General features: G+C 41.0%; 1 protein-coding gene across 5 annotated transcripts in view; it reads right to left on the bottom strand.

The window, feature by feature from the left end:
• Positions 1–25,994, bottom strand: part of LOC308313059 (myosin-11-like) — a 97,629-nt gene that overhangs the window by 48,582 nt on the left and 23,053 nt on the right. For 4 of the 5 annotated variants that reach the window (XM_080759940.1, XM_080759944.1, XM_080759942.1 and 1 more), the window contains 3 exons: positions 19,543–19,570; positions 6,809–6,908; positions 5,216–5,242 (listed from right to left, as the gene is read on the bottom strand). In XM_080759940.1, coding sequence (XP_080616066.1) covers positions 5,216–5,242; positions 6,809–6,908; positions 19,543–19,570 — 155 coding nt within the window. The remainder of the gene's footprint in view (positions 1–5,215; positions 5,243–6,808; positions 6,909–19,542; positions 19,571–25,994) is intronic. The other variant, XM_080759941.1, reaches the window with a different exon arrangement.

A 25,994-nucleotide genomic window follows, 5' to 3' on the forward strand; every position in this document is an offset into this window, starting at 1 on the left:
TCCTCCTGATCAAAGGGAGCCTAGCAGCATCACCAGTGACATCACGCTAACACGCTCTGTTAAAAAAGAGACCTTCAAGAGACCTACCGACTCTCAAAGTGAATAATGGTGTCATGAAGGTAAACCGTTAATCACAATGAATTACATTTCATTTAAAAAGTGTCTGGTGGAAAAGCACATTTACTTACGTACCGTACTTAAGTACAACTTTGAGGTACTTTTACTTTACTGGTGTATTTTTCAGTACTTTTACTTCTACTCCACTACATCTCGGAGGCAAATATTGTACTCCATTACATTAATTTTGAATACTTTATAGTTACTAGTTACTTTGATTATGTAAGCGTCTTTGGGTACTCAGAAAAGTGCAATATAAGTTTGAGATATTATGAGTTATTATTATTATTATTACAAAGTACTGGAGAGGGAAGTCTGGAGCACTCTGGTGGAGCTGTTGCCCCTGCGACCCGACTACGGATAAGCGGTTGAAGATGGATGGATGGATGGATGGATGGATGGATGGATGGATACAGTAAACACAACATTTAGCCGATCTACAAGCTCACAATGTGTTGCGACGTGACGCATTGTCAGCTTGTAGATTTCCAAATATTTGCGTTTGAAAACTTGTGAAATGAGACATTCTGCGTACTTTTACTTTTGTACTTTAGGTATATTTTGATAGCAATACTTTTGTACTTTTACTCAAGTAAATGTAGAGTTCTGAACTTTTACTGGTAACATAGTATAGTAACATACATACATACGTATGAGTTCTGTATTGGATAGTTAGGAAAAGGAGTTCAGAACAGATACAGACCAGAACAGACAACAGACAACAGACCAGAAAGATACAGACCAGGCAAAGTTGGCAAAGGAAATCCAGTTGGCTTCAGTCGCTGAGGGCATGACAGGAAGGAGCATGGAAACAGGAAGTGGAAAGGAAGAGATACAGGTGACAGGACAGATTACTGACACTATTTCATATAATAATACTGATATTAATAATATTAATATTAATATAATACTGTAGCAGACGCAGCGATATAAGAAGCTCCGTCAGGGCTGGACGGTCCACAGGACATACCGGTGGGCTGCGACCGCAGGGGGCCGCCATGATAAAAATGCCAGTGCCATCATGATAATGTCACTGTACCTGCATCAGTGAGTGACAAATAAACCCTCTACAAAAGGGTTGTGTAGTTAGTTGTCTGTTGGTTTGTATCATTTATGTTGTTCTGTAAAAGTGGTGGTATTATTATTAGGGCTTGTTTGTTTGTGTGTGCCTCGACGGAGCGGGCGGTAGAGTTTCTGCTATCTGCGCGCTGGTTGTGGACGGTGGGCCGGTCTGGGGCCAAATTCACACGAAAATGCCCGGGCCGGATTTTTGTCCCAGTCCAGCCCTGAGCTCCGTCCTCCATTTCTGAATCGGATCGCTAAAGGAGATTGCTGCGCATGAGAGAAGAAGAGAATCAGAGAGAAGAAGAGAATCAGAGAGAAGAAGAGAATCAGAGAGAAGAAGAGAATCAGAGAGAAGAAGAGAATCAGAGAGAAGCACATGGAGGAATGAGAGCAGAGACATCTAGGAAAGAAAGTTCTAATGTTGTTGTTTTGTCAATGTCCGTGCAGGGAGCCTGGGTACTACGGTAGCATTAGTCTCTGTATGTTTAATGTCCGTGCAGGGAGCCTGGGTACTACGGTAGCATTAGTCTCTGTATGTTTAGAGGTACTACGGTAGCATTAGTCTCTGTATGTTTAGAGTTTTAAGCAACTAGTCGACTATTTAACTAGTCCACTAGTAAATCAACTAGTCGACTAGTTGATAAATAAAAAATAAAGGCGTTTTTCTTCTCCCGTTTTTGTAGGCCTCGAGATCAGCTAGAATGCTGAATAGTCACCAACGTACACAGCTTTTAAATGTATACAAATAAACCCTAATGTACACAGCTTTTAAATGTACAAATAAACCCTAATGTACACAGCTTTTAAATGTATACAAATAAACCCTAATGTACACAGCTTTTAAATGTACAAATAAACTAAAAAAATAATAATACGTTTTTTTTTCTTTCTTTTTTTTTACATTTAGTTAAACAACTAGTCGACTAGTAAACTAGGCAACTAGTCAACTAGTGAAAATCACTAGAAGTTAAAGCCCTACTCTACAGTAATAATAATAATCATAATAACTCTACAGTAGGCCTATAGCCCTCTCTTACTCAGGAATACAGTTGAGCAGGTTAGCAGGTTAATGACAGAGACACACTTTGACGTGACCTAGATAGAAGTTAATCCTCGACGTTCAAACCAACTCGCCAGACATTAACCACAGCCAGGGAATCACATTCAATCAGGATTCAGGAAGCAGGTCCTACTACTCAGGTCAGAACTCTATGAAGTGTGTTCCAAAAATAATTATTATACGCTGTGGAGTCATAGTTTCATGTGCTCTGGCCTCTTTAGAATTACTAGGGATGTCCCGATTTTTCCCGGTCCTGATCCGATACGACAATTTGTGTTAGCCGATACCGAATACCGATATCAGTGTTGTGATCTCATGTTGTGTCTATAGCTATCTATCTATATATCTGGTGTTGTGTTTATAGCTATCTAGCTATATATCTGGTGTTGTGTTTATAGCTATCTAGCTATATATCTGGTGTTGTGTTTATAGCTATCTATCTATATATCTGGTGTTGTGTTTATAGATATGTAGCTATATATCTGGTGTTGTGTTTATAGATATCTAGCTATATATCTGGTGTTGTGTTTATAGATATCTATCTATATATCTGGTGTTGTGTTTATAGATATCTAGCTATATATCTGGTGTTGTGTTTATAGATATCTAGCTATATATCTGGTGTTGTGTTTATAGATATCTAGCTATATATCTGGTGTTGTGTTTATAGATATCTAGCTATATATCTGGTGTTGTGTTTATAGATATCTAGCTATATATCTGGTGTTGTGTTTATAGATATCTAGCTATATATCTGGTGTTGTGTTTATAGCTATCTAGCTATATATCTGGTGTTGTGTTTATAGATATCTAACTATATATCTGGTGTTGTGTTTATAGATATCTAGCTATATATCTCATGTTGTGTTTATAGCAGACTCCTCACTCATATGTGCACTTGCAGTTTGGGGCAACTCCAAAGCAAACTCCACATGATGCCCCAACATTATATTTACCTGCCATAGTGTCAACCCTTTACCCTCTGTGTCGGATCGGTGGTTAGACTGGCATATTTGACCCAATATGACAAATAAGGGCCGATTATTACCAATACTTTTCCGATACCGATACAGTATCGGGGACATCTCTATTTAGAATGATAGCATAACATTTGATGTGTTTGTCCAGGCAGTATATCCCACCCTGGTGAGCAGGCCAACGTTCTATAATGTATAGTATTATAGTACAGTATATCCCACCCTGGTGAGCAGGACAACATTCTATAATGTATAGTATTATAGTACAGTATATCCCACCCTGGTGAGCAGACCAACATTCTATAATGTATAGTATTATAGTACAGTATATCCCACCCTGGTGAGCAGGACAACATTCTATAATGTATAGTATTATAGTACAGTATATCCCACCCTGGTGAGCAGGACAACATTCTATAATGTATAGTATTATAGTACAGTATATCCCACCCTGGTGAGCAGGACAACATTCTATAATGTATAGTATTATAGTACAGTATATCCCACCCTGGTGAGCAGGTGAACGTTCTATATAATGTATAGTATTATAGTACAGTATATCCCACCCTGGTGAGCAGGTGAACGTTCTATATAATGTATAGTATTATAGTACAGTATATCCCACCCTGGTGAGCAGACCAACGTTCTATAATGTATAGTATTATAGTACAGTATATCCCACCCTGGTGAGCAGGCGAACGTTCTATAATGTATAGTATTATAGTACAGTATATCCCACCCTGGTGAGCAGACCAACATTCTATAATGTATAGTATTATAGTACAGTATATCCCACCCTGGTGAGCAGACCAACATTCTATAATGTATAGTATTATAGTACAGTATATCCCACCCTGGTGAGCAGGACAACATTCTATAATGTATAGTATTATAGTACAGTATATCCCACCCTGGTGAGCAGTCCAACATTCTACAGTATTCACACATCACAGTTTATACATCCAAGCATTCCATCACCACCGACCAATCACAAGCATCCCATGCTGGTCACCAGCATACCAGAACCAAAACACAACATGTAGCTGGTCTTTATACCCAGCATAGCAGAACCAGAACACAACATGTAGCTGGTCTTTATACCCAGCATAGCAGAACCAGAACACAACATGTAGCTGGTCTTTATACCCAGCGTGCATTATGCTATACTCATGCATGCTAGCTGTTTTGTTTAGTTTAGTTTAGTTTTTCCCCCCAGGAGGGCACAACTTCACAAGAGTTTGAGAAAGTCCACACTGTGCAAACCACACGGTGCTCCACTAGTAACCCACAGAGCCCAACCGGTCCACGTACAGTACACTATATGATACAGTACAGCACACGACAACAAGCACCAGGGGGTCCAGATTAGAATGGACCGTAACAGGGTCGGTACTGTAACTCTGAGAGTGTACAAATGGAACGTTTGTACACTGTGAGAGTCACATGAAGACAGAAGAAGAGGAGATGAGCATGCTCACACAGGTGACGGACCCTTTCACTGTCAGGGGGGGGGGGGGGGGGGGGGCAGGGGCCCAATGTCCCCGAGACAGTGAAAGGGTGATCGTGGAAGACGGGGGGAGGAGGGGGGGGGGGGGGGGGGAGCAAACGAACAACATCAGCTCCATCAGTATACAGTCTTTATGAAACATTCGGGATTTGGGAAATTTGACTGTTGCAATTCAGTAATACGGCATAATTATGTATCATGCGGTCAGGGTGATCGTTGTGCTCTTGTTTTGTCCAAAGACAAACAAACAAAAGATGCTTGAACTGACATCAGCGATGTTGTTGTCAAAACCTGTGTGTTTGGGATCTTGACCGGAGATTGAAGAACGATCAGGTGTAAAAACCAAAAACAGAATTTAATTAGTCTTGTAACTCAGTGAGAGTATTAACTAGTATCTGGCATGCATATCTCCTACAGTATGAGGAAGGATTTACACACAAACACCACACACCAAAAACAACACCACGCCAGGCGAATCCCTTTACTCACATGGGCCAACTCCACTCCTGGTTTTTGCTATTTGGAGGAAATGGCGGTACAAGGAGGTTAAACGGAGCAGTCTCACCCCACATAGGCCTACTGTTGTTTATGCTGTGTTAGATCTACAAGCTCACACTGCGCTGTGGACGTGACACGCTGAGAGCTCGTAGATCTGCTACTTCTGGCCTGCGATGCTGCCGTACCATGAAGTATAATAGCCACACCTTCTTTTAACGTAATGGGCGTGGCCTAAGTCATTTTCAGAAAACTAATAATAATAAAAAAATAATTAACTGTATGATAATTTCTTAATCATTTCACCCTTTTTCATTTCATCATTTAAAAAAAAAACAATATTGACAATTATTGTCTGTCAGTTATGTAACATAAGAGGATTTAAAGCCAATTTCTGAATGTTGATTTAGGCACATTGTTGCCAAATAAATGTAGTTTTTGGCCTAAGTCACAAGACCAATGTGAATATAGGCCCAAAAACAGCCTGTCACTCTTGAGATAGGCCGTTTCACTACAAGGTGGTGGAAATCCTTTTCAATTAGGTCTTCATTAGGGTGTTTTACCAGAGGGGTAATGAAGGGTCATGAAGAGCTGATGTAGGCAAAGAATAAAAATGTCCTAAAAAAAAAAGACGTATGAGTCATTATTTTTACGAAGGTGACGATAGGCTTAAGTGTAAAAAAAAGTGACTTACTGACTGGTTACCGACTGTTACTGACTGGTTACTGGTTACTGACTGATTACTGACTGGTTACTGATTACTGACTGGTTAGTGACTGTTACTGACTGGTTACTGATTACTGACGGGTTAGTGACTGTTACTGACTGGTTACTGATTACTGACTGATTACTGACTGGTTACTGATTACTGACTGGTTACTGGTTACTGACTGATTACTGACTGGTTACTGATTACTGACTGGTTACTGGTTACTGACTGATTACTGACTGGTTACTGACTGGTTACTGACTGATTACTGACTGGTTACTGATTACTGACTGGTTAGTGGTTACTGACTGGTTACTGATTACTGACTGGTTACTGGTTACTGACTGGTTACTGGTTACTGACTGGTTACTGACTGGTTACTGGTTACTGACTGGTTACTGACTGGTTACTGATTACTGACTGGTTAGTGACTGGTTACTGGTTACTGACTGGTTACTGGTTAGTGACTGGTTACTGGTTAGTGACTGGTTACTGGTTACTGACTGGTTACTGGTTACTGACTGGTTACTGACTGGTTACTGGTTACTGACTGGTTACTGACTGGTTACTGGTTACTGACTGGTTACTGACTGGTTACTGGTTACTGACTGGTTACTGGTTACTGACTGGTTACTGACTGGTTACTGACTGGTTACTGACTGGTTACTGGTTACTGACTGGTTACTGGTTACTGACTGGTTACTGGTTACTGACTGGTTACTGACTGGTTACTGGTTACTGACTGGTTACTGACTGGTTACTGACTGGTTACTGGTTACTGACTGGTTACTGGTTACTGACTGGTTACTGGTTACTGACTGGTTACTGACTGGTTACTGGTTACTGACTGGTTACTGACTGGTTACTGTGATACTTACAGCACTGGTGTCCTTCTTGCCTTTGTGGGAGGACGCCACCACGGCCAGATACTGGATTACTTTCTTGGTGTTCTCAGTCTTCCCCGCGCCAGACTCTCCTCTGAGAGAGAGAGAGAGAGAGAGAGAGAGAGAGAGAGAGAGAGAGAGAGAGAGAGATTAATTTAACTATTGGGTGAAAACAGGAATGGGAGAGAGAGGTAAAAGAGAGAGACTGAGCAAGATGATGAACAACACACAAGTTCACAGTTCAGTAACTCAGTGTAATTGCATCCAAATCATGTGGTGATAACGCACACGCATGCACGCACGCACGCACGCACGCACGCACGCACGCACGCAGTGGTGCATGTGCACCAGCCACAATGTTATTGTTCAGTTTCTGATCTCTGCACGGTGAAATCCTCTAGTTTTAAAGGACCACTTCACCACTTTTGAATAGTATCTTGCATATAATTGGTCCTCACTAATGATCATGATGAAAGAATGGCGGGATTTTAACCTTAGTGAGGACCAATTATATGAAGATAGGTTGAACAGTGGGTTGTTTGTTCTGAAGCATTTTGAGCTGCAATGAAAACAGACAAAATCCCTCAACAGTGACATCTGCTGGCAAATTGTTACAGTATGATCATATTGGGATTTGTGGACTTACATCACAGTCCACAGGCAAATCAGATCACTTGTTTGAGCCAGAAACCCCCAGAACATGGTCATTCATTTTCTGCTGACAAGGTTTGATCACAGGGAATAGTTCCAGGAAGTGAGGTACCAGGAACTTCTATCCACACTTTTCCTGGGCTGTGTGTGTGCTCCACTTCCTATCGATTTGATCCAATGAAATCCAATGAAACTGGTCAGATGACCAATGATATCCAATGAAATCGACAGGAAGTGGAGCACACACAGCCCAGGAAAAGTGTGGATAAAAGTACAAGGTATTTGTGGTTTGTCAAAGAGACTCTTTTAAGGCCAAAAAAATAGTACAATTCAGAATCAGAAATGGATAAAGCATTAGTAGTGGAGCCGGAAAACGTTGAGATCTGAAGAAGACATGTTTGGTTCATTTCTGACGGTTTAAAGAAGACATGTTTGGTCAAGGATCATTTCTGAGGGTCTGAATCCCTTCAGAGCTTTTGGACAAAGAGGAACCTGCTGTGGCCTCCATCCATCCTGACTGGAAGGTTGGGTGAGAAATATTATTCTTTTCCCCTTTTTGAGCATTGCCTTTTTATTTGATGACTCGACTCATTGGAGACATTTAAGGGAACTTTGAGTTGCGGGACTTGAAAGTCTGAACTTTAACTTGTATGTATTTCAACCAGAAGCAAAGCATACCTCTCCTTCTTTCCTCCTCCTTCTTTCGTCTCTGAGACAGAAACCATGTTGAACCAACCCAGACACATTAGTTCAGCACACACAAACAACACGCTCTGGCGTGCACTTACACACGCACACGCACACGCACACACACACACACACACACACACACACACACACACACACACACACACACACACACACACACACACACACACACACACACACACACACACACACACACACACACACACACACACACACGTCCATAAAAGGCAACGTGCATGCGAGATCCACCATAGCTTTTGTCTCAGCTAGGAGTCTGGTTTAGGAAGCTTACGGAGGAATCAGCTGTGTCCTAGTGTCCTAGTGTTTCAGACCTGCTTAAGGACATATACTGTATATAACTCACTCTCATAGTAGATAGTAAATTCAGATTTAAAGGACTTCAAACTGCCAAGTAACTTCTGTCTGCAAATGATCAACAGTTGCCTTTTAAGTGACCCTATCTACAACCCCTTGCTCCAAAGCAACATCATATGAGACTCTTTTTTTATACAGTCGGCAAGACTTAACTGTTCAGGAGAGGAGAAAAACCTTTTTTTTTAAATCCAAAATGAGTTAATAGCACAGGCAGACCCTTCACATACTAGAGCATGTCTGAAATAATTAAGTGTCAGAGCTGAAATCGACATGTAAATATGAAATAAATGCTTAAACATGTAGCTATGGGTGTAATGTTGGAGTCCACAGAAGTGGACCTTTCAAGCCTGTTTTCTCAACTCGCTGTTTCTCTGCAAGACATTACTCTATAAGCCATATCTCTAAAACTGGTGGGTCAAACTGAACAACCAATATGTCAACTTGAAGCTGTGATTCCCTGCTTTCATATGACATGGGGAAAAAAGACCTCGGTCAGAAACGGTCACATTATGCTAACGGAAGCAGAAAGGCTTCATTCATTCATTCTGATGCCCTCAATCAAACCCAAAGCATCTAAATCTGTTTTTACAAACCATGTTATCTCACTTGTCTATATCTCTGCTGTCGAGAAGAAACCACCCAACTCCAAAATGTCATTTTTTTCTGAAATGAAGAAAACCTTGAAAACGAAGCAATACTGACTGCCCTCATCATGGCGTTGTGACTTTATGTCGTCAATTTATTTTTACTACTTTTCATTGTTTCAATATATTATTTTAACCAACACACAGACTAAGGGTGTTCAATAGCATTGATTTATGCAAAAAGAAAATGAAAAACCTCACAAATGGAGTTACCTCCCGACAGCAACGATATATATATAGACACAAGACGAAGGAGATTATTAATATTTATATACAAAGGGACGGCAGTGGCTTATAGAGCGGCTCAGTGTCTTATAGAGCGGCTCAGTGTCTTATAGAGCGGCTCAGTGTCTTATAGAGCGGCTTATAGAGCGGCTCAGTGGCTTATAGAGCGGCTCAGTGTCTTATAGAGCGGCTCAGTGGCTTATAGAGCGGCTCAGTGTCTTATAGAGCGGCTCAGTGGCTTATAGAGCGGCTCAGTGTCTTATAGAGCGGCTCAGTGTCTTATAGAGCGGCTCAGTGTCTTATAGAGCGGCTCAGTGTCTTATAGAGCGGCTCAGTGTAGCGGCTCAGTGTCTTATAGAGCGGCTCAGTGGTTTATAGAGCGGCTTATAGAGCGGCTCAGTGTCTTATAGAGCGGCTCAGTGTCTTATAGAGCGGCTCAGTGGCTTATAGAGCGGCTCAGTGTCTTATAGAGCGGCTCAGTGTCTTATAGAGCGGCTCAGTGTCTTATAGAGCGGCTCAGTGGCTTATAGAGCGGCTCAGTGTCTTATAGAGCGGCTCAGTGTCTTATAGAGCGGCTCAGTGGCTTATAGAGCGGCTCAGTGTCTTATAGAGCGGCTCAGTGTCTTATAGAGCGGCTCAGTGGCTTATAGAGCGGCTCAGTGGCTTATAGAGCGGCTCAGTGTCTTATAGAGCGGCTCAGTGGCTTATAGAGCGGCTCAGTGGCTTATAGAGCGGCTCAGTGTCTTATAGAGCGGCTCAGTGTCTTATAGAGCGGCTCAGTGTCTTATAGAGCGGCTCAGTGGCTTATAGAGCGGCTCAGTGGTCTTATAGAGCGGCTCAGTGTCTTATAGAGCGGCTCAGTGTCTTATAGAGCGGCTCAGTGTCTTATAGAGCGGCTCAGTGGCTTATAGAGCGGCTCAGTGGCTTATAGAGCGGCTCAGTGGCTTATAGAGCGGCTCAGTGTCTTATAGAGCGGCTCAGTGGCTTATAGAGCGGCTCAGTGGCTTATAGAGCGGCTCAGTGTCTTATAGAGCGGCTCAGTGTCTTATAGAGCGGCTCAGTGTCTTATAGAGCGGCTCAGTGTCTTATAGAGCGGCTCAGTGTCTTATAGAGCGGCTCAGTGGCTTATAGAGCGGCTCAGTGTCTTATAGAGCGGCTCAGTGTCTTATAGAGCGGCTCAGTGTCTTATAGAGCGGCTCAGTGTCTTATAGAGCGGCTCAGTGTCTTATAGAGCGGCTCAGTGGCTTATAGAGCGGCTCAGTGTCTTATAGAGCGGCTCAGTGTCTTATAGAGCGGCTCAGTGTCTTATAGAGCGGCTCAGTGACTTATAGAGCGGCTCAGTGTCTTATAGAGCGGCTCAGTGTCTTATAGAGCGGCTCAGTGTCTTATAGAGCGGCTCAGTGGCTTATAGAGCGGCTCAGTGTCTTATAGAGCGGCTCAGTGGCTTATAGAGCGGCTCAGTGGCTTATAGAGCGGCTCAGTGTCTTATAGAGCGGCTCAGTGGCCCGTAGGCCGGCCGGATGGGAACCAATTCCATACGGCAGGCCTTGTTGACGGATTTGGAAGAGAGGTATCTCTCTCTCTCTCTCTCTCTCTCTTGATGATAATAAAGCCCCCCTTAAGGACCCCCATTTGAAGAGATATGCCATCCAGGGACCCCCATAAGAGAAGCAGTGATTCTCAACCCGTTTAATTTCAGTTTGACATACATTAGTCTTTTTTCTATCTCTGGGACCCCAGTTCATATTGTAATGTTAATTTAACTCTTCTATTTTAAAGTTTTTATTGAGCATAGAATAGGGTTATGGACAGGAAAAAATTGAGTACATATGTTATGCTTCTTTTTCTATTTTTACATACAAATACTTAGACAGAGAACAGGCAGGGAACAGGACAGTTCTGATATTACATGGACAGAGTTGTTTTTGAGTTGGTTTGAGTGGTCACAAAACTGAAACTGAAACAAAGCAAAAATGTATTTAACTCTTGAGAGTGTACAAATGGAACCAAATGGACCTGTTATGGTCCATTTGGTTCCATTCGTACACTCTCAGAGTTACAGGCCCATAAGGGTCCATTTGGTTCCATTTGTACACTCTCAGAGTTACAGACCCATAAGGGTCCATTTGGTAACTACCATTTAGCTCTGGGACCCCCTGGAACTCCCTCAAGGACCCCTGGGGGTCCCCGGACCCCACTTTGGGAACCACGGCTCTACGTCATTCTCCCATCTAAAATAAAGCATAAAATGCTAAACATAATAACCTTAAAAAAGAAGAGGAAGAAGTTAAGTATAGGAAAATGTTGTGAAGGAAACCGGTGACCTCGTCCAAATGAAAGGTCACCATATTGAGACTAGATGGAGCTGATGTCTCCCTGGTGCATTCTCAGTGTAACTCTGTGGACTGGCATTAAATACATTAAATACTGTATTGAACATTCTCAGTGTAACTGTGGAGTGGGACTCATTCTCAGTGTAACTGTGGAGTGGGACTCATTCTCAGTGTAACTGTGGAGTGGGACTCATTCTCAGTGTAACTGTGGAGTGGGACTCATTCTCAGTGTAACTGTGGACTGGGACTCATTCTCAGTGTAACTCTGTGGACTGGGACTCATTCTCAGTGTAACTCTGTGGACTGGCATTAAATACATTAAATACTGTATTGAACATTCTCAGTGTAACTGTGGAGTGGGACTCATTCTCAGTGTAACTGTGGAGTGGGACTCATTCTCAGTGTAACTCTGTGGACTGGGACTCATTCTCAGTGTAACTGTGGACTGGGACTCATTCTCAGTGTAACTGTGGACTGGGACTCATTCTCAGTGTAACTGTGTGGACTGGGACTCATTGTCAGTGTAACTCTGTGGAGTGGCATTAACCCATTCTGACCTGAGATCAGATTCATACAAGGTTTCCACTGGACACACACTGGTCTGATTAACCCATTCTGACCTGAGATCAGATTCTAAAAATGTCAGTCGTTCTTCGATTTTTCAAAAATAGCAGACCTACAAGCTCGTAGCGCGCCACTTATCCCTAAACTACTACATTTTTGAATAGTTCAAATAGCCAATCTACATTTACACGCTGTGAGCTTGTAGACTGGCCATTTTAACTAGAAAAATGGCCAGTCAAAAAAAAGGCAAAGAAGTTTAGGGATAAGGCGTTTAGCGGTGACTAAAATGGAGCCCATAGTGTCGGAATCTAGATCAGCAGCATACTACTCCAGAAGAACGTGTGCACTTCACATGCACTCCCAACACAGCTCTGAGCGGATGTTATTTATGTGGTGGATGTTCTCCACAGCTACTGAGCGGATGTTATGTGGTGAATGTATCTGAGTGGATGTTATGTGGTGAATGTTCTCCACAGCTACTGAGCGGATGTTATGTGGTGAATGTTATGTGGTGAATGTACTGAGTGGATGTTATGTGGTGAATGTTATGTGGTGAATGTACTGAGTGGATGTTATGTGGTGAATGTTATGTGGTGAATGTACTGAGTGGATGTTATGTGGTGAATGTTATCCACAGCTACTGAGTGGATGTTATGTGGTGAATGTTATCCACAGCTACTGAGTGGATGTTATGTGGTGGATGTTCTCCACAGCTACTGAGCGGATGTTATTTATGTGGTGAATGTTATCCACAGCTACTGAGTGGATGTTATGTGGTGAATGTTATCCACAGCTACTGAGTGGATGTTATGTGGTGGATGTTCTCCACAGCTACTGAGCGGATGTTATTTATGTGGTGAATGTTATCCACAGCTACTGAGTGGATGTTATGTGGTGAATGTTCTCCACAGCTACTGAGCGGATGTTATGTGGTGAATGTTATGTGGTGAATGTACTGAGCGGATGTTATTTATGTGGTGAATGTTATCCACAGCTACTGAGTGGATGTTATGTGGTGAATGTTCTCCACAGCTACTGAGCGGATGTTATGTGGTGGATGTTATGTGGTGAATGTACTGAGCGGATGTTATGTGGTGAATGTTCTCCACAGCTACTGAGTGGATGTTATGTGGTGAATGTTCTCCACAGCTACTGAGCGGATGTTATGTGGTGAATGTTCTCCACAGCTACTGAGTGGATGTTATGTGGTGAATGTTATGTGGTGAATGTACTGAGCGGATGTTATTTATGTGGTGAATGTTCTCCACAGCTACTGAGCGGATGTTATGTGGTGAATGTTCTCCACAGCTACTGAGCGGATGTTATGTGGTGAATGTTATGTGGTGGATGTTATCCACAGCTACTGAGTGGATGTTATGTGGTGAATGTTCTCCACAGCTACTGAGCGGATGTTATTTATGTGGTGAATGTTCTCCACAGCTACTGAGTGGATGTTATGTGGTGAATGTTATGTGGTGAATGTACTGAGCGGATGTTATGTGGTGAATGTTCTCCACAGCTACTGAGTGGATGTTATTTATGTGGTGGATGTTCTCCACAGCTACTGAGTGGATGTTATGTGGTGAATGTTATGTGGTGAATGTACTGAGCGGATGTTATGTGGTGAATGTTCTCCACAGCTACTGAGTGGATGTTATTTATGTGGTGGATGTTCTCCACAGCTACTGAGTGGATGTTATGTGGTGAATGTTATGTGGTGAATGTACTGAGCGGATGTTATGTGGTGGATGTTCTCCACAGCTACTGAGTGGATGTTATTTATGTGGTGGATGTTCTCCACAGCTACTGAGTGGATGTTATTTATGTGGTGGATGTTCTCCACAGCTACTGAGTGGATGTTATTTATGTGGTGGATGTTCTCCACAGCTACTGAGTGGATGTTATTTATGTGGTGGATGTTCTCCACAGCTACTGAGCGGATGTTATTTATGTGGTGGATGTTCTCCACAGCTACTGAGTGGATGTTATTTATGTGGTGGATGTTCTCCACAGCTACTGAGTGGATGTTATTTATGTGGTGGATGTTCTCCACAGCTACTGAGTGGATGTTATTTATGTGGTGGATGTTCTCCACAGCTACTGAGTGGATGTTATGTGGTGAATGTTCTCCACAGCTCTGAGCGGATGTTATTTATGTGGTGGATGTTCTCCACAGCTACTGAGTGGATGTTATGTGGTGAATGTTCTCCACAGCTACTGAGCGGATGTTATGTGGTGAATGTTATGTGGTGAATGTACTGAGCGGATGTTATGTGGTGAATGTTCTCCACAGCTACTGAGTGGATGTTATGTGGTGGATGTTCTCCACAGCTACTGAGCGGATGTTATTTATGTGGTGAATGTTATCCACAGCTACTGAGTGGATGTTATGTGGTGAATGTTCTCCACAGCTACTGAGCGGATGTTATGTGGTGAATGTTATGTGGTGAATGTTCTCCACAGCTACTGAGTGGATGTTATGTGGTGAATGTTATGTGGTGAATGTACTGAGTGGATGTTATGTGGTGAATGTTCTCCACAGCTACTGAGTGGATGTTATGTGGTGAATGTTATGTGGTGAATGTTCTCCACAGCTACTGAGTGGATGTTATGTGGTGAATGTTATGTGGTGAATGTTCTCCACAGCTACTGAGTGGATGTTATGTGGTGAATGTTATGTGGTGAATGTTCTCCACAGCTACTGAGTGGATGTTATGTGGTGAATGTTCTCCACAGCTACTGAGTGGATGTTATGTGGTGAATGTTCTCCACAGCTACTGAGTGGATGTTATGTGGTGAATGTTATCCACAGCTACTGAGTGGATGTTATGTGGTGGATGTTCTCCACAGCTACTGAGCGGATGTTATTTATGTGGTGAATGTTATCCACAGCTACTGAGTGGATGTTATGTGGTGAATGTTCTCCACAGCTACTGAGCGGATGTTATGTGGTGAATGTTATGTGGTGAATGTTCTCCACAGCTACTGAGTGGATGTTATGTGGTGAATGTTATGTGGTGAATGTACTGAGTGGATGTTATGTGGTGAATGTTCTCCACAGCTACTGAGTGGATGTTATGTGGTGAATGTTATGTGGTGAATGTTCTCCACAGCTACTGAGTGGATGTTATGTGGTGAATGTTATGTGGTGAATGTTCTCCACAGCTACTGAGTGGATGTTATGTGGTGAATGTTATGTGGTGAATGTTCTCCACAGCTACTGAGTGGATGTTATGTGGTGAATGTTCTCCACAGCTACTGAGTGGATGTTATGTGGTGAATGTTATGTGGTGAATGTTCTCCACAGCTACTGAGTGGATGTTATGTGGTGAATGTTATGTGGTGAATGTACTGAGTGGATGTTATGTGGTGAATGTTCTCCACAGCTACTGAGTGGATGTTATGTGGTGAATGTTATGTGGTGAATGTTATGTGGTGAATGTTATGTGGTGAATGTACTGAGTGGATGTTATGTGGTGAATGTTATGTGGTGAATGTACTGAGTGGATGTTATGTGGTGAATGTTCTCCACAGCTACTGAGCGGATGTTATTTATGTGGTGAATGTTCTCCACAGCTACTGAGTGGATGTTATGTGGTGAATGTTATGTGGTGAATGTACTGAGCGGATGTTATGTGGTGAATGTTATGTGGTGGATGTTATCCACAGCTACTGAGTGGATGTTATGTGGTGAATGTTATCCACAGCTAAGCGGATGTTATTTATGTGGTGAATCTTCTATCTCCCCTAGATCTGTTCCCACACCAACAGTAGCATATTATCCTGCTGCTCAATGTTTGTTTGCTAATTATACCAGCATAACAACACACACGCACACGCGCATGCAGTTTTGCACACACGCAAGCGGGCGCACGCACACACATGCACACGCACGCACATGATAATGCCATCCATACGTGACATTCCATGTACAGTATATGTACATGCATGGGAGAATACTTTCTCCCGTATACAGTATGGCTCCAGTCCAAAGGCATTGCTTACAAGCTCTCTATCGTCAGATCACTGCCGTTCTGCATGAAGGGCCAGATAGGCAGCTTCTATATACTCTGGCTCCACAATAAATACTGTTTATATCATTTTATTTTCTTATACCACCCTAGTAGTGTCCTAATTCAATTCTGGGGATGAACATTCGCCAAAGATAGCAGATCTACAACATGTTGCTACTGTAGTCTACTGTAGTCTATATCAACACGTTGCTACTGTAGTCCACTGTAGCAGATCTACAACACGTTGCTACTGTAGTCCACTGTAGCAGATCTACAACACGTTGCTACTGTAGACCACTGTAGCAGATCTACAACACGTTGCTACTGTAGTCCACTGTAGCAGATCTACAACATGTTGCTACTGTAGTCCACTGTAGCAGATCTACAACACGTTGCTACTGTAGTCCACTGTAGCAGATCTACAACACGTTGCTACTGTAGTCCACTGTAGCAGATCTACAACATGTTGCTACTGTAGTCCACTGTAGCAGATCTACAACACGTTGCTACTGTAGTCCACTGTAGCAGATCTACAACACGTTGCTACTGCAGTCCACTTTAGCAGATCTACAACACGTTGCTACTGTAGTCCACTGTAGCAGATCTACAACACGTTGCTACTGTAGTCCACTGTAGCAGATCTACAACACGTTGCTACTGTAGTCCACTGTAGCAGATCTACAACACGTTGCTACTGTAGTCCACTGTAGCCTGATGGAGGGGAAAGGAACTGGTTGGAATAACGTGTTCCTTCACCATCAACTACCAGTAAACGCAGGACAAAATGCCATGATCAACTTCTCCAAACATTCTCTTTGATTAAAAAAAAAAAATCTTTAGTGAGTTGAGGAAATGGTCTGATGCGATCAGAGCATACGTGCATCCTGACACTAATGATTTGAGAAGAGACACCCCTTAACCCTTATCCCTAAACTTATTTGCCATTTTTTTACTATTTTAAAAACCCTTTCAAATAGTTCAAATAGCTGATCTACAAGCTCACAACGTGTAGCTGTAGATCAGCTAGTTGAACTATAAACACACGTGTATTGTTGTTGTTGAACTGTACCCAGAGGAGAAGGAACTGTCATCAAGCCTCTCTCTGTCTGTCCTCTTCTTTAATATTTGGAAATAAGGGCTTTCATTACAGACATGTTGTGAGCTTATTTTATCACATGTTAAAAAGGTTGTGCCTGTAAGTATTATGTCCAAAATACCATGGGGTTAATCTGGTTAACAGCTGGGATGCATTACAATTTCAGTATTCCTAATTACTCTATTTATTTATTTGAATAGCTGTGTCCTAAATAGTTTGTGTTAACAACAGGCCAGCTGTCATTGACTATTATGGCAAACCATGGGCTTTTTATACTCTGTATATGTATGCAGTATACATACACAGAAAACTATATCACATGCTAATGGTTAGTAGAAGTTATATATTTAAAAGAATGTGACAATATTCCGTACAATCATTCTGCGTACGCATTATACACAACCACTCACTCTGGGTCACGGTGGAGCATGAAAGGAGATTTATGAATGGTGACTTGATTTATTTTTTAATTAAATGTCAGTCTCAGGCAAGTCTTCAGGCTATTAACCCCAGATAAAGAAGGGACATTTCTCCCTGGAACTCCTATTTATCCCCAAGTTGAAACTCTCCATAATAACCGTTCAAAGAAATAAACAAACAAAGAAGGAGCATTTTGGGAAGCTAATCTTGTTGAATCATCAGGACACACTGTGACACACAGGGCCCACTTCCTGTCCTGTTGGGTCCACTGGGACCCCCATTTGAAGAGATATGCCATCCAGGGACCCCCATACGAGAAGATGTATTTACCCCATAAGAGAAGATGTATTTACCCCATAAGACCCCCATAAGAGAAGATGTATTTACCCCATAAGAGAAGATGTATTTACCCCATAAGACCCCCATAAGAGAAGATGTATTTACCCCATAAGACCCCATAGAGAAGATGTATTTACCCCATAAGAGAAGATGTATTTACCCCATAAGAGAAGATTTATTTACCCCATAAGATCCCCATAAGAGAAGATGTATTTACCCCATAAGACCCCCATAAGAGAAGATGTATTTACCCCATAAGACCCCCATAAGAGAAGATGTATTTACCCCATAAGACCCCCATAAGAGAAGATGTATTTACCCCATAAGACCCCCATAAGAGAAGATGTATTTACCCCATAAGACCCCCATAAGAGAAGATTTATTTACCCCATAAGACCCCCATAAGAGAAGATTTATTTATCCAGGGACCCCCATAAGAGAAGATTTATTTACCCCATAAGACCCCCATAAGAGAAGATGTATTTACCCCAAAAGACCCCCATAAGAGAAGATGTATTTACCCCATAAGACCCCCATAAGAGAAGATTTATTTATCCAGGGACCCCCATAAGAGAAGATTTATTTACGGCTCTAGCAGTGATTCTCAACTCGTTTCATTTCAAGGACCCCCATGGTTTGACATGAATTAGGCTACGGACCCCCAATTAATGGCATTTTATTTTTCCCACCACTGGCCACAGAGAGGCTTCCAACTAAATACAAAAAAAATTAAGCATTATGTTATACTTTAGCTATTGAAAAATATCAGACCTACAAGCTGGTAGTGCGGCACCGACGTGCCGCGCTACGAGCTTGTAGATCTGCCATTTTTTTTAAATCATGAAAATGTGGCCCAAATCTTTGAATATATATTCTTTCAGAGTGAACGTTTTGCTTCTGGGGGAAAACATATTTTCAGGTGGTGGTCCGCGGCCAAATACAGATAATACTGAGGGTCCTTGACATGATAAAAGGTTGGAACCACTGACATAGAAACATTTAGGAAAACTGTTAGGATTTAGAACCAATTATTTTTTTAGAATCGGCCTCAGGGCAAATTGATTTAAAACATTACGAAGAAAGAAGCATAGTAAAGGACGCAGCTGCAATAACAGTGACAAAACAAGGCCAAAAGGTTCCTCATTAATCCACTACGCAGGTTGGCTGGTGGCGGAGAGACCAGTTGATGTTAGATTAGAGAGATGTCTCGTTTGTTTCGCTCTGTTTACGCTTAACGTTATGTAACAGCTTTTCAGCGATGGGATGTTTAGGGGAAAAAAAAACATGGAGGAAATGTGATGTTTAGGGAAAACACGGAGGAGAAGTCAACAGAGAAACATACGGTGGGTTTTTCACTTACGTGCAGAGAATGGACTGGTCCTCACGGTCTGTAGAAACAAAAATATAGGGTTTAAAATTATTATTATTATAAAATATACATGTATACGGTAAGCAACAAACAGTCCTGTATAACGTTAATGCTATACTGCCATTTCATTATGGAAAAACAAAACATTTTAAAGCAAAACACTGTAGTTCAGTCAGATAACTCACAAATAAACATGTATTATCTAATGAGAATACAAGTGTGGATATTATATTTCATCTTGGCGCTCGGCTCTGCTACATTTTTCTCCCTGCTCGGCACAATTAGACAACCATTATGATGAAACTGTAAGAGCAGGGAGATGGATGTACAATAACAAGCCCCTCTTGGGGAACAGAAATAGCAGAGCCCACCGGTTCAAATGGTACATTTGAACACTCTCAGAGTTAAGGGGGTCCTTGCAGATAAAACACTCGAGAACCAACTATATGGACGACTCCTAATGTGCGATAGTGTCGTAGTAAATGAGTGTCGTACTGAGAGAGACTGGAGATCAGTTCAGTTCGGTAATTGGGTCTTATAAACATTGTAATTTGCCACAGACACATTGTTGTCAGTGTACGGACAATGGGACACATGTTGCAAGGATCAAAAACACCTCGACAGACGACACCTATGAAATGAAGCTCCCAAGATGCTTATAAGCGATGAGTCATCAGCATAACATGGTTCCCTGAAATAGAAGGTTGTAGTCCTTCTAGAGAGTGTTCTGTGTCCATTTATGGCTATTTTCTACTGTAACGGTATCTCTTCAAATACAACAGGCAAAAAAGGGAAGGAAAGGTACTATGTTTACCCTGCAGGGTAACTGGACTAAGCTCAATAACTTGTTTACAAGCCAGGCCCTGCTCATAGAACATTTCATGGTAGAGGAGGTTCAATGCCTTGCTCAAAGGGCACTTCAGCGGTGGTAATTTTAACGTGCCGGTCCGGGGGGGGATACGAACTATAGCGACCTTCCGATATCAAGACCGCTCCGCAAACCGTTCGGCCACCGCCCCGGGCCAGGGTGAGTACTGTTGAAGGAGAGCGCTGCTAGACCATAAGCATTATTAGATCAATTATCACGGATTTTTGGGCTTGGCTTAGTAGTCTAAACATTACACTTTAGGAACAAGGAGCATGTGTGCAAGCGCGCGAGCGTGCATGCGTGCGTGTGTGTATGTAATAATGAACCATCTATGTAAAGGTGTGTATGAATGTGTGTGTGAATGGGTGAATGTAATGCACAATCTATGTAAAGGTGTGTGTGTGTGTGTGTGAATGTGTGTGTGAATGCAAGACATTTCCCCGGAGGAGGAGAAGGAGACACATTCCATGAGCAGAGCTCTAGAGACAGTGTCCTTCAGGTTGTGCAGAACAACTAGTTAACTACAGTATGGCCTTAGTTAACTATAGTTAATAGTTAACTACAGTATGTCTACAGTATCAACCAACTATAAACACAGGTCTTATTTTGGACAGGCCTTGGCCAGAGCCTCTGCAGACCCATTGGTTACATTCCTTTTACACACACACACACACACACACACACACACACACACACACACACACACACACACACACACACACACACACACACACACACACACACACACACACACACACACACACACACACACACACACACACACACACACACACACACACACACACACACACACACACACACACACACACACACACACACACACACACACTTCCTAATTAAGGCAGATGAAGAGAGAGTGAGAGAGAGAGAGAGAGAAAAAGGCGGGGGTGTGTGTGTGTGTGTGTGTGTGTGTGGGGGGGGGGGGGTTGCAAGGCATAACATGGGAGGGAGAAACACTGAGAGGTTGTCAAAAACACGTCCAAATTCAACAATAACGGGAGCTATTATGCTCTCTCTTACACACCTCTTACCAGCTCACTGGTTAGAGTGTCTGCCCTGAACCATAGACTGTCCTGAACCTGGGAGTGAGGTCCTTTGGGTTAAGTCTACAGTATACTAGCGTCATGTCCAGGGGGTGTACTTGTACATCAAGCTGCCTCACGCTACAGAAACAGGACTCCTGGGCTCCTGGACCTATATGGGCCTCTGCTTGCGCAAGTAATGAGATTCTCAGATAGCACTCAGAGCTCATTCTGTACTGTACTGTACTGTACTGTACTGTACTGTACTGTACTGTACTGTACTGTACTGTACTGTACTGTACTGTACTGTACTGTACTGTATATCACTGATATCAAATTATTACCCCCGTCCTGTACTGTATACATTTAGTTACTCTTTGTCCGACTTGAACTAAACTGCATTAAATAGAGAATGTACTAAACTGCATTAAATAGAGAATGTACTAAACTGCATTAAATAGAGAATGTACTAAACTGCATTAAATATATAATGTACTAAACTGCATTAAATAGAGAATGTACTAAACTGCATTAAATAGAGAATGTACTAAACTGCATTAAATAGAGAATGTCCTAAACTGCATTAAATAGAGAATGTACTAAACTGCATTAAATAGAGAATGTCCTAAACTGCATTAAATATAGAATGTACTAAACTGCATTAAATAGAGAATGTCCTAAACTGCATTAAATAGAGAATGTACTAAACTGCATTAAATGGAGAATGTACTAAACTGCATTAAATATAGAATGTACTAAACTGCATTAAATAGAGAATGTACTAAACGGCATTAAATAGAGAATGTACTAAACTGCATTAAATAGAGAATGTACTAAACTGCATTAAATAGAGAATGTACTAAACTGCATTAAATATAGAATGTACTAAACTGCATTAAATAGAGAATGTACTAAACTGCATTAAATATATAATGTACTAAACTGCATTAAATAGAGAATGTACTAAACTGCATTAAATATAGAATGTACTAAACTGCATTAAATAGAGAATGTACTAAACTGCATTAAATAGAGAATGTACTAAACTGCATTAAATATAGAATGTACTAAACTGCATTAAATAGAGAATGTACTAAACTGCATTAAATAGAGAATGTACTAAACTGCATTAAATAGAGAATGTACTAAACTGCATTAAATATAGAATGTACTAAACTGCATTAAATAGAGAATGTACTAAACTGCATTAAATATAGAATGTACTAAACTGCATTAAATAGAGAATGTACTAAACTGCATTAAATATAGAATGTACTAAACTGCATTAAATAGAGAATGTACTAAACTGCATTAAATAGAGAATGTACTAAACTGCATTAAATATAGAATGTACTAAACTGCATTAAATAGAGAATGTCCTAAACTGCATTAAATAGAGAATGTACTAAACTGCATTAAATAGAGAATGTACTAAACTGCATTAAATAGAGAATGTCCTAAACTGCATTAAATAGAGAATGTACTAAACTGCATTAAATAGAGAATGTACATTTGCTCACTTCACTTTTTGTCGTTTTCTCTCTACCGTAACATTTCTCTCTACCGTAACATTTTTGGGAACAACAACCGTAGCCCTTATTATGGACACTTCTCATGTTTATCAGCACAACATCAAAGACGTTAAAGATCAAAGCTAATTCTGAAGAATGACTTCCAAACCCGCTGGGATTATCCCCGGTGATGCGGTGATAATCTTTATGCTGTGAGATAATTGATCTTTATGCTGTGATCTGATCACAGATAATTGATAATCTTTATGCTGTGATCTGATCACAGATAATTGCAAATACTGAAAAACAAGCATGCAGAGTTATGATGGTAGGCATGCATCACGTTCACTGTAGTGATATGAAAATTCACCTGCAGAATATTTAGTGTAAATAGTATGGGGGGGTTGTGCATTACATTCACACACACATTTCACCCACCGATGGCTCATCGGGAGCAATCAGGGGTTCAGAGTCTTGCTCAAGGACACTTTGACACCAACTCTGGGGGAGCACCACAGGGATCGAACCGGGACCCTCACGGTTCCCATCCGGCCCACTCTACCCCCTCTAACCACCGGTCTTGTTTCGAAAATATTGAACCAATGGAAAGTAGTCAAAAGTGCTTTGGTCGAAACCTCTTAACTCCATTGGACTTCAAACTGTCTGCTAAAACAGCTAACTCCACAACCTCTCTCCTTCTCGTGCAAGTAATTGACACTATATCTAATGTCACAACACCAACTTTGATGAGGCAGTATTGCATCGTTTAAAAAATATAAGGTTTATTAAAAACGTATATTTTTCATTTCCTGAAAAATGAACATTTTGGAGTTATGAGCAGAGATATAATATAATTAAATATGTTAAGAAAAATATCTCACAGAATCAAAGGTTTTATGATCATGAAACCACGGCCACTGCTATGCCCTATTACTGCCAGAGTTCATCACAACTAAAACTAAAAGGAAAATAAATTAAATTAATTAAAATAATCACATAATCAGACAAAATATGACATGAAATAATGGACTGCAGCCAAAGACATTGTCCAAAAGCAGCCCATAACAGTAATGCGTATTAACCAGTCTTAACCAGTCTTACAATATGATACTTGCTTGGCCTTCGCTTCTTATGACTACTTAGTGTAAGCTGCTCTGTTTCCTGTTCACATGAACAATCTGACAGTCTCAATACTCCCAAATAATGGTGTCTCTAGAGCAGTGTTGACTTCCTGCACTAAAAACTATGACAAAGAATGTTCGTCGACTATTTTCACTACATGGAAACTGAATGAAAACTAAGCTATGGTGACTAAAACTATAAGACTAAATATACTGACAATTTCGTCAACACATAAAAACTAGACTAAAATGTTAGGAAGGGACTCGTGGACAAGAGATCCAGTGTAAGTCATTTTACACTTTTGCATGTAGCAAATAGCTGATCTACAAGCACACAACGCGTCGCACTGCGATGCGTTGTGTGCTTGTAGATCAGCTATTTTCAGCAAGCAGTAAAATCAGCCATTACGAGTTTACGACGCCATCAAGGCCCGCCAAAAATACATCTCATGACATTTAGTCGACTAAAACTAGACTAACACTAAAACATTTCAAATGTGACTAAAACTAAATGAAAACTATTCAAAAGACTATAATATGACTGAAACTAAAATCTAATTTTGCTGCCAAAAACAACTCTGCTATAAAGCAGTGGTTTTCAATCCTCTTCATATCAAGGACATTATTTATTGGGCATTTGAGCCACAGACACAGACCACCATTTGATGAGAAAAATAAAAATAAAAACCTTGAATATTAAATCGTTGGATAAGATTTGGTCCACAAATCTATTCTGTATTGATGTGGTGCCATTAGTGACCGTTTCTGTATTCTGTCTCTTCATGTCACATGAAAGCACGGAATCATATCTTCAAATTGACATATTGGTTGTTCAGTTTGAACCACCAGTTTTGGGGATATGGCTTATAATGTCTTGCAGAGAAACAGCGAGTTGAGAAAACAGGTTCACTTCTGTGGACTCTTAACATTACACATAGCTACATGTTTAAGCATTTATTTCATATCTACATGTCTTCTGTGGTCTCTAACATTACACCTAGCTACATGTTTAAGCATTTACTTTATATTTACATGTCTTCTGTGGACTCTAACATTACACCTAGCTACATGTTTAAGCCTTTATTTTATATGTACATGTCTTCTGTGGTCTCTAACATTACACCTATAGCTACATGTTTAAACATTTATTTCATATTTACATGTCTTCTGTGGTCTCTAACATTACACCTATAGCTACATGTTTAAACATTTATTTCATATTTACATGTCTTCTGTGGTCTCTAACGTTACACCTAGCTACATGTTTAAGCATTTAATTCATATTTACATGTCTTCTGTGGACTCTAACATTACACCTAGCTACATGTTTAAGCATTTATTTCATATTTACATGTCTTCTGTGGACTCTAACATTACACCTACAGTAGCTACATGTTTAAGCATTTATTAATATATTTACATGTCTTCTGTGGACTCTATCATTACACCTATAGCTACATGTTTAACCATTTATTTTATATTTACATGTCTTCTGTGGACTCTAACATTACACCTAGCTACATGTTGTATAACAGCCAGATACAGAACATAATACCAAGTATTGTCAAGCACTGCCAGGAATGGTATTCACATTTTTCCTAGCCTGTGTATTTTGTCCGTCATGACGGATTTGTTCCAGCTTAGCAATAGAGAACACCACATCGAGCCTTATCTTGAAACATGGATAAGTTTACCAATATAAATATTTATTTTTTGGCAGCAACCATACCTGCCTTAGGCTAAGCATCTGTTTTTGGTGGCATCCTTCCCACCAGAAACAGGGCCCTTGACTCATCAGAGCAACCAAATAAATTGCAAAGGCTAAAGTTGTTTCGTCAGGCAAAGAATAGTTGGCAGCTGGGAAAAGGTTTCAGACGACACATCCAAAGTAAACAAATGT

This window comes from Protomyctophum bolini, assembly GCF_963924005.1.
Source record: "Protomyctophum bolini genome assembly, chromosome: 3".
In the NCBI taxonomy this organism is placed as follows: domain Eukaryota; kingdom Metazoa; phylum Chordata; class Actinopteri; order Myctophiformes; family Myctophidae; genus Protomyctophum; species Protomyctophum bolini.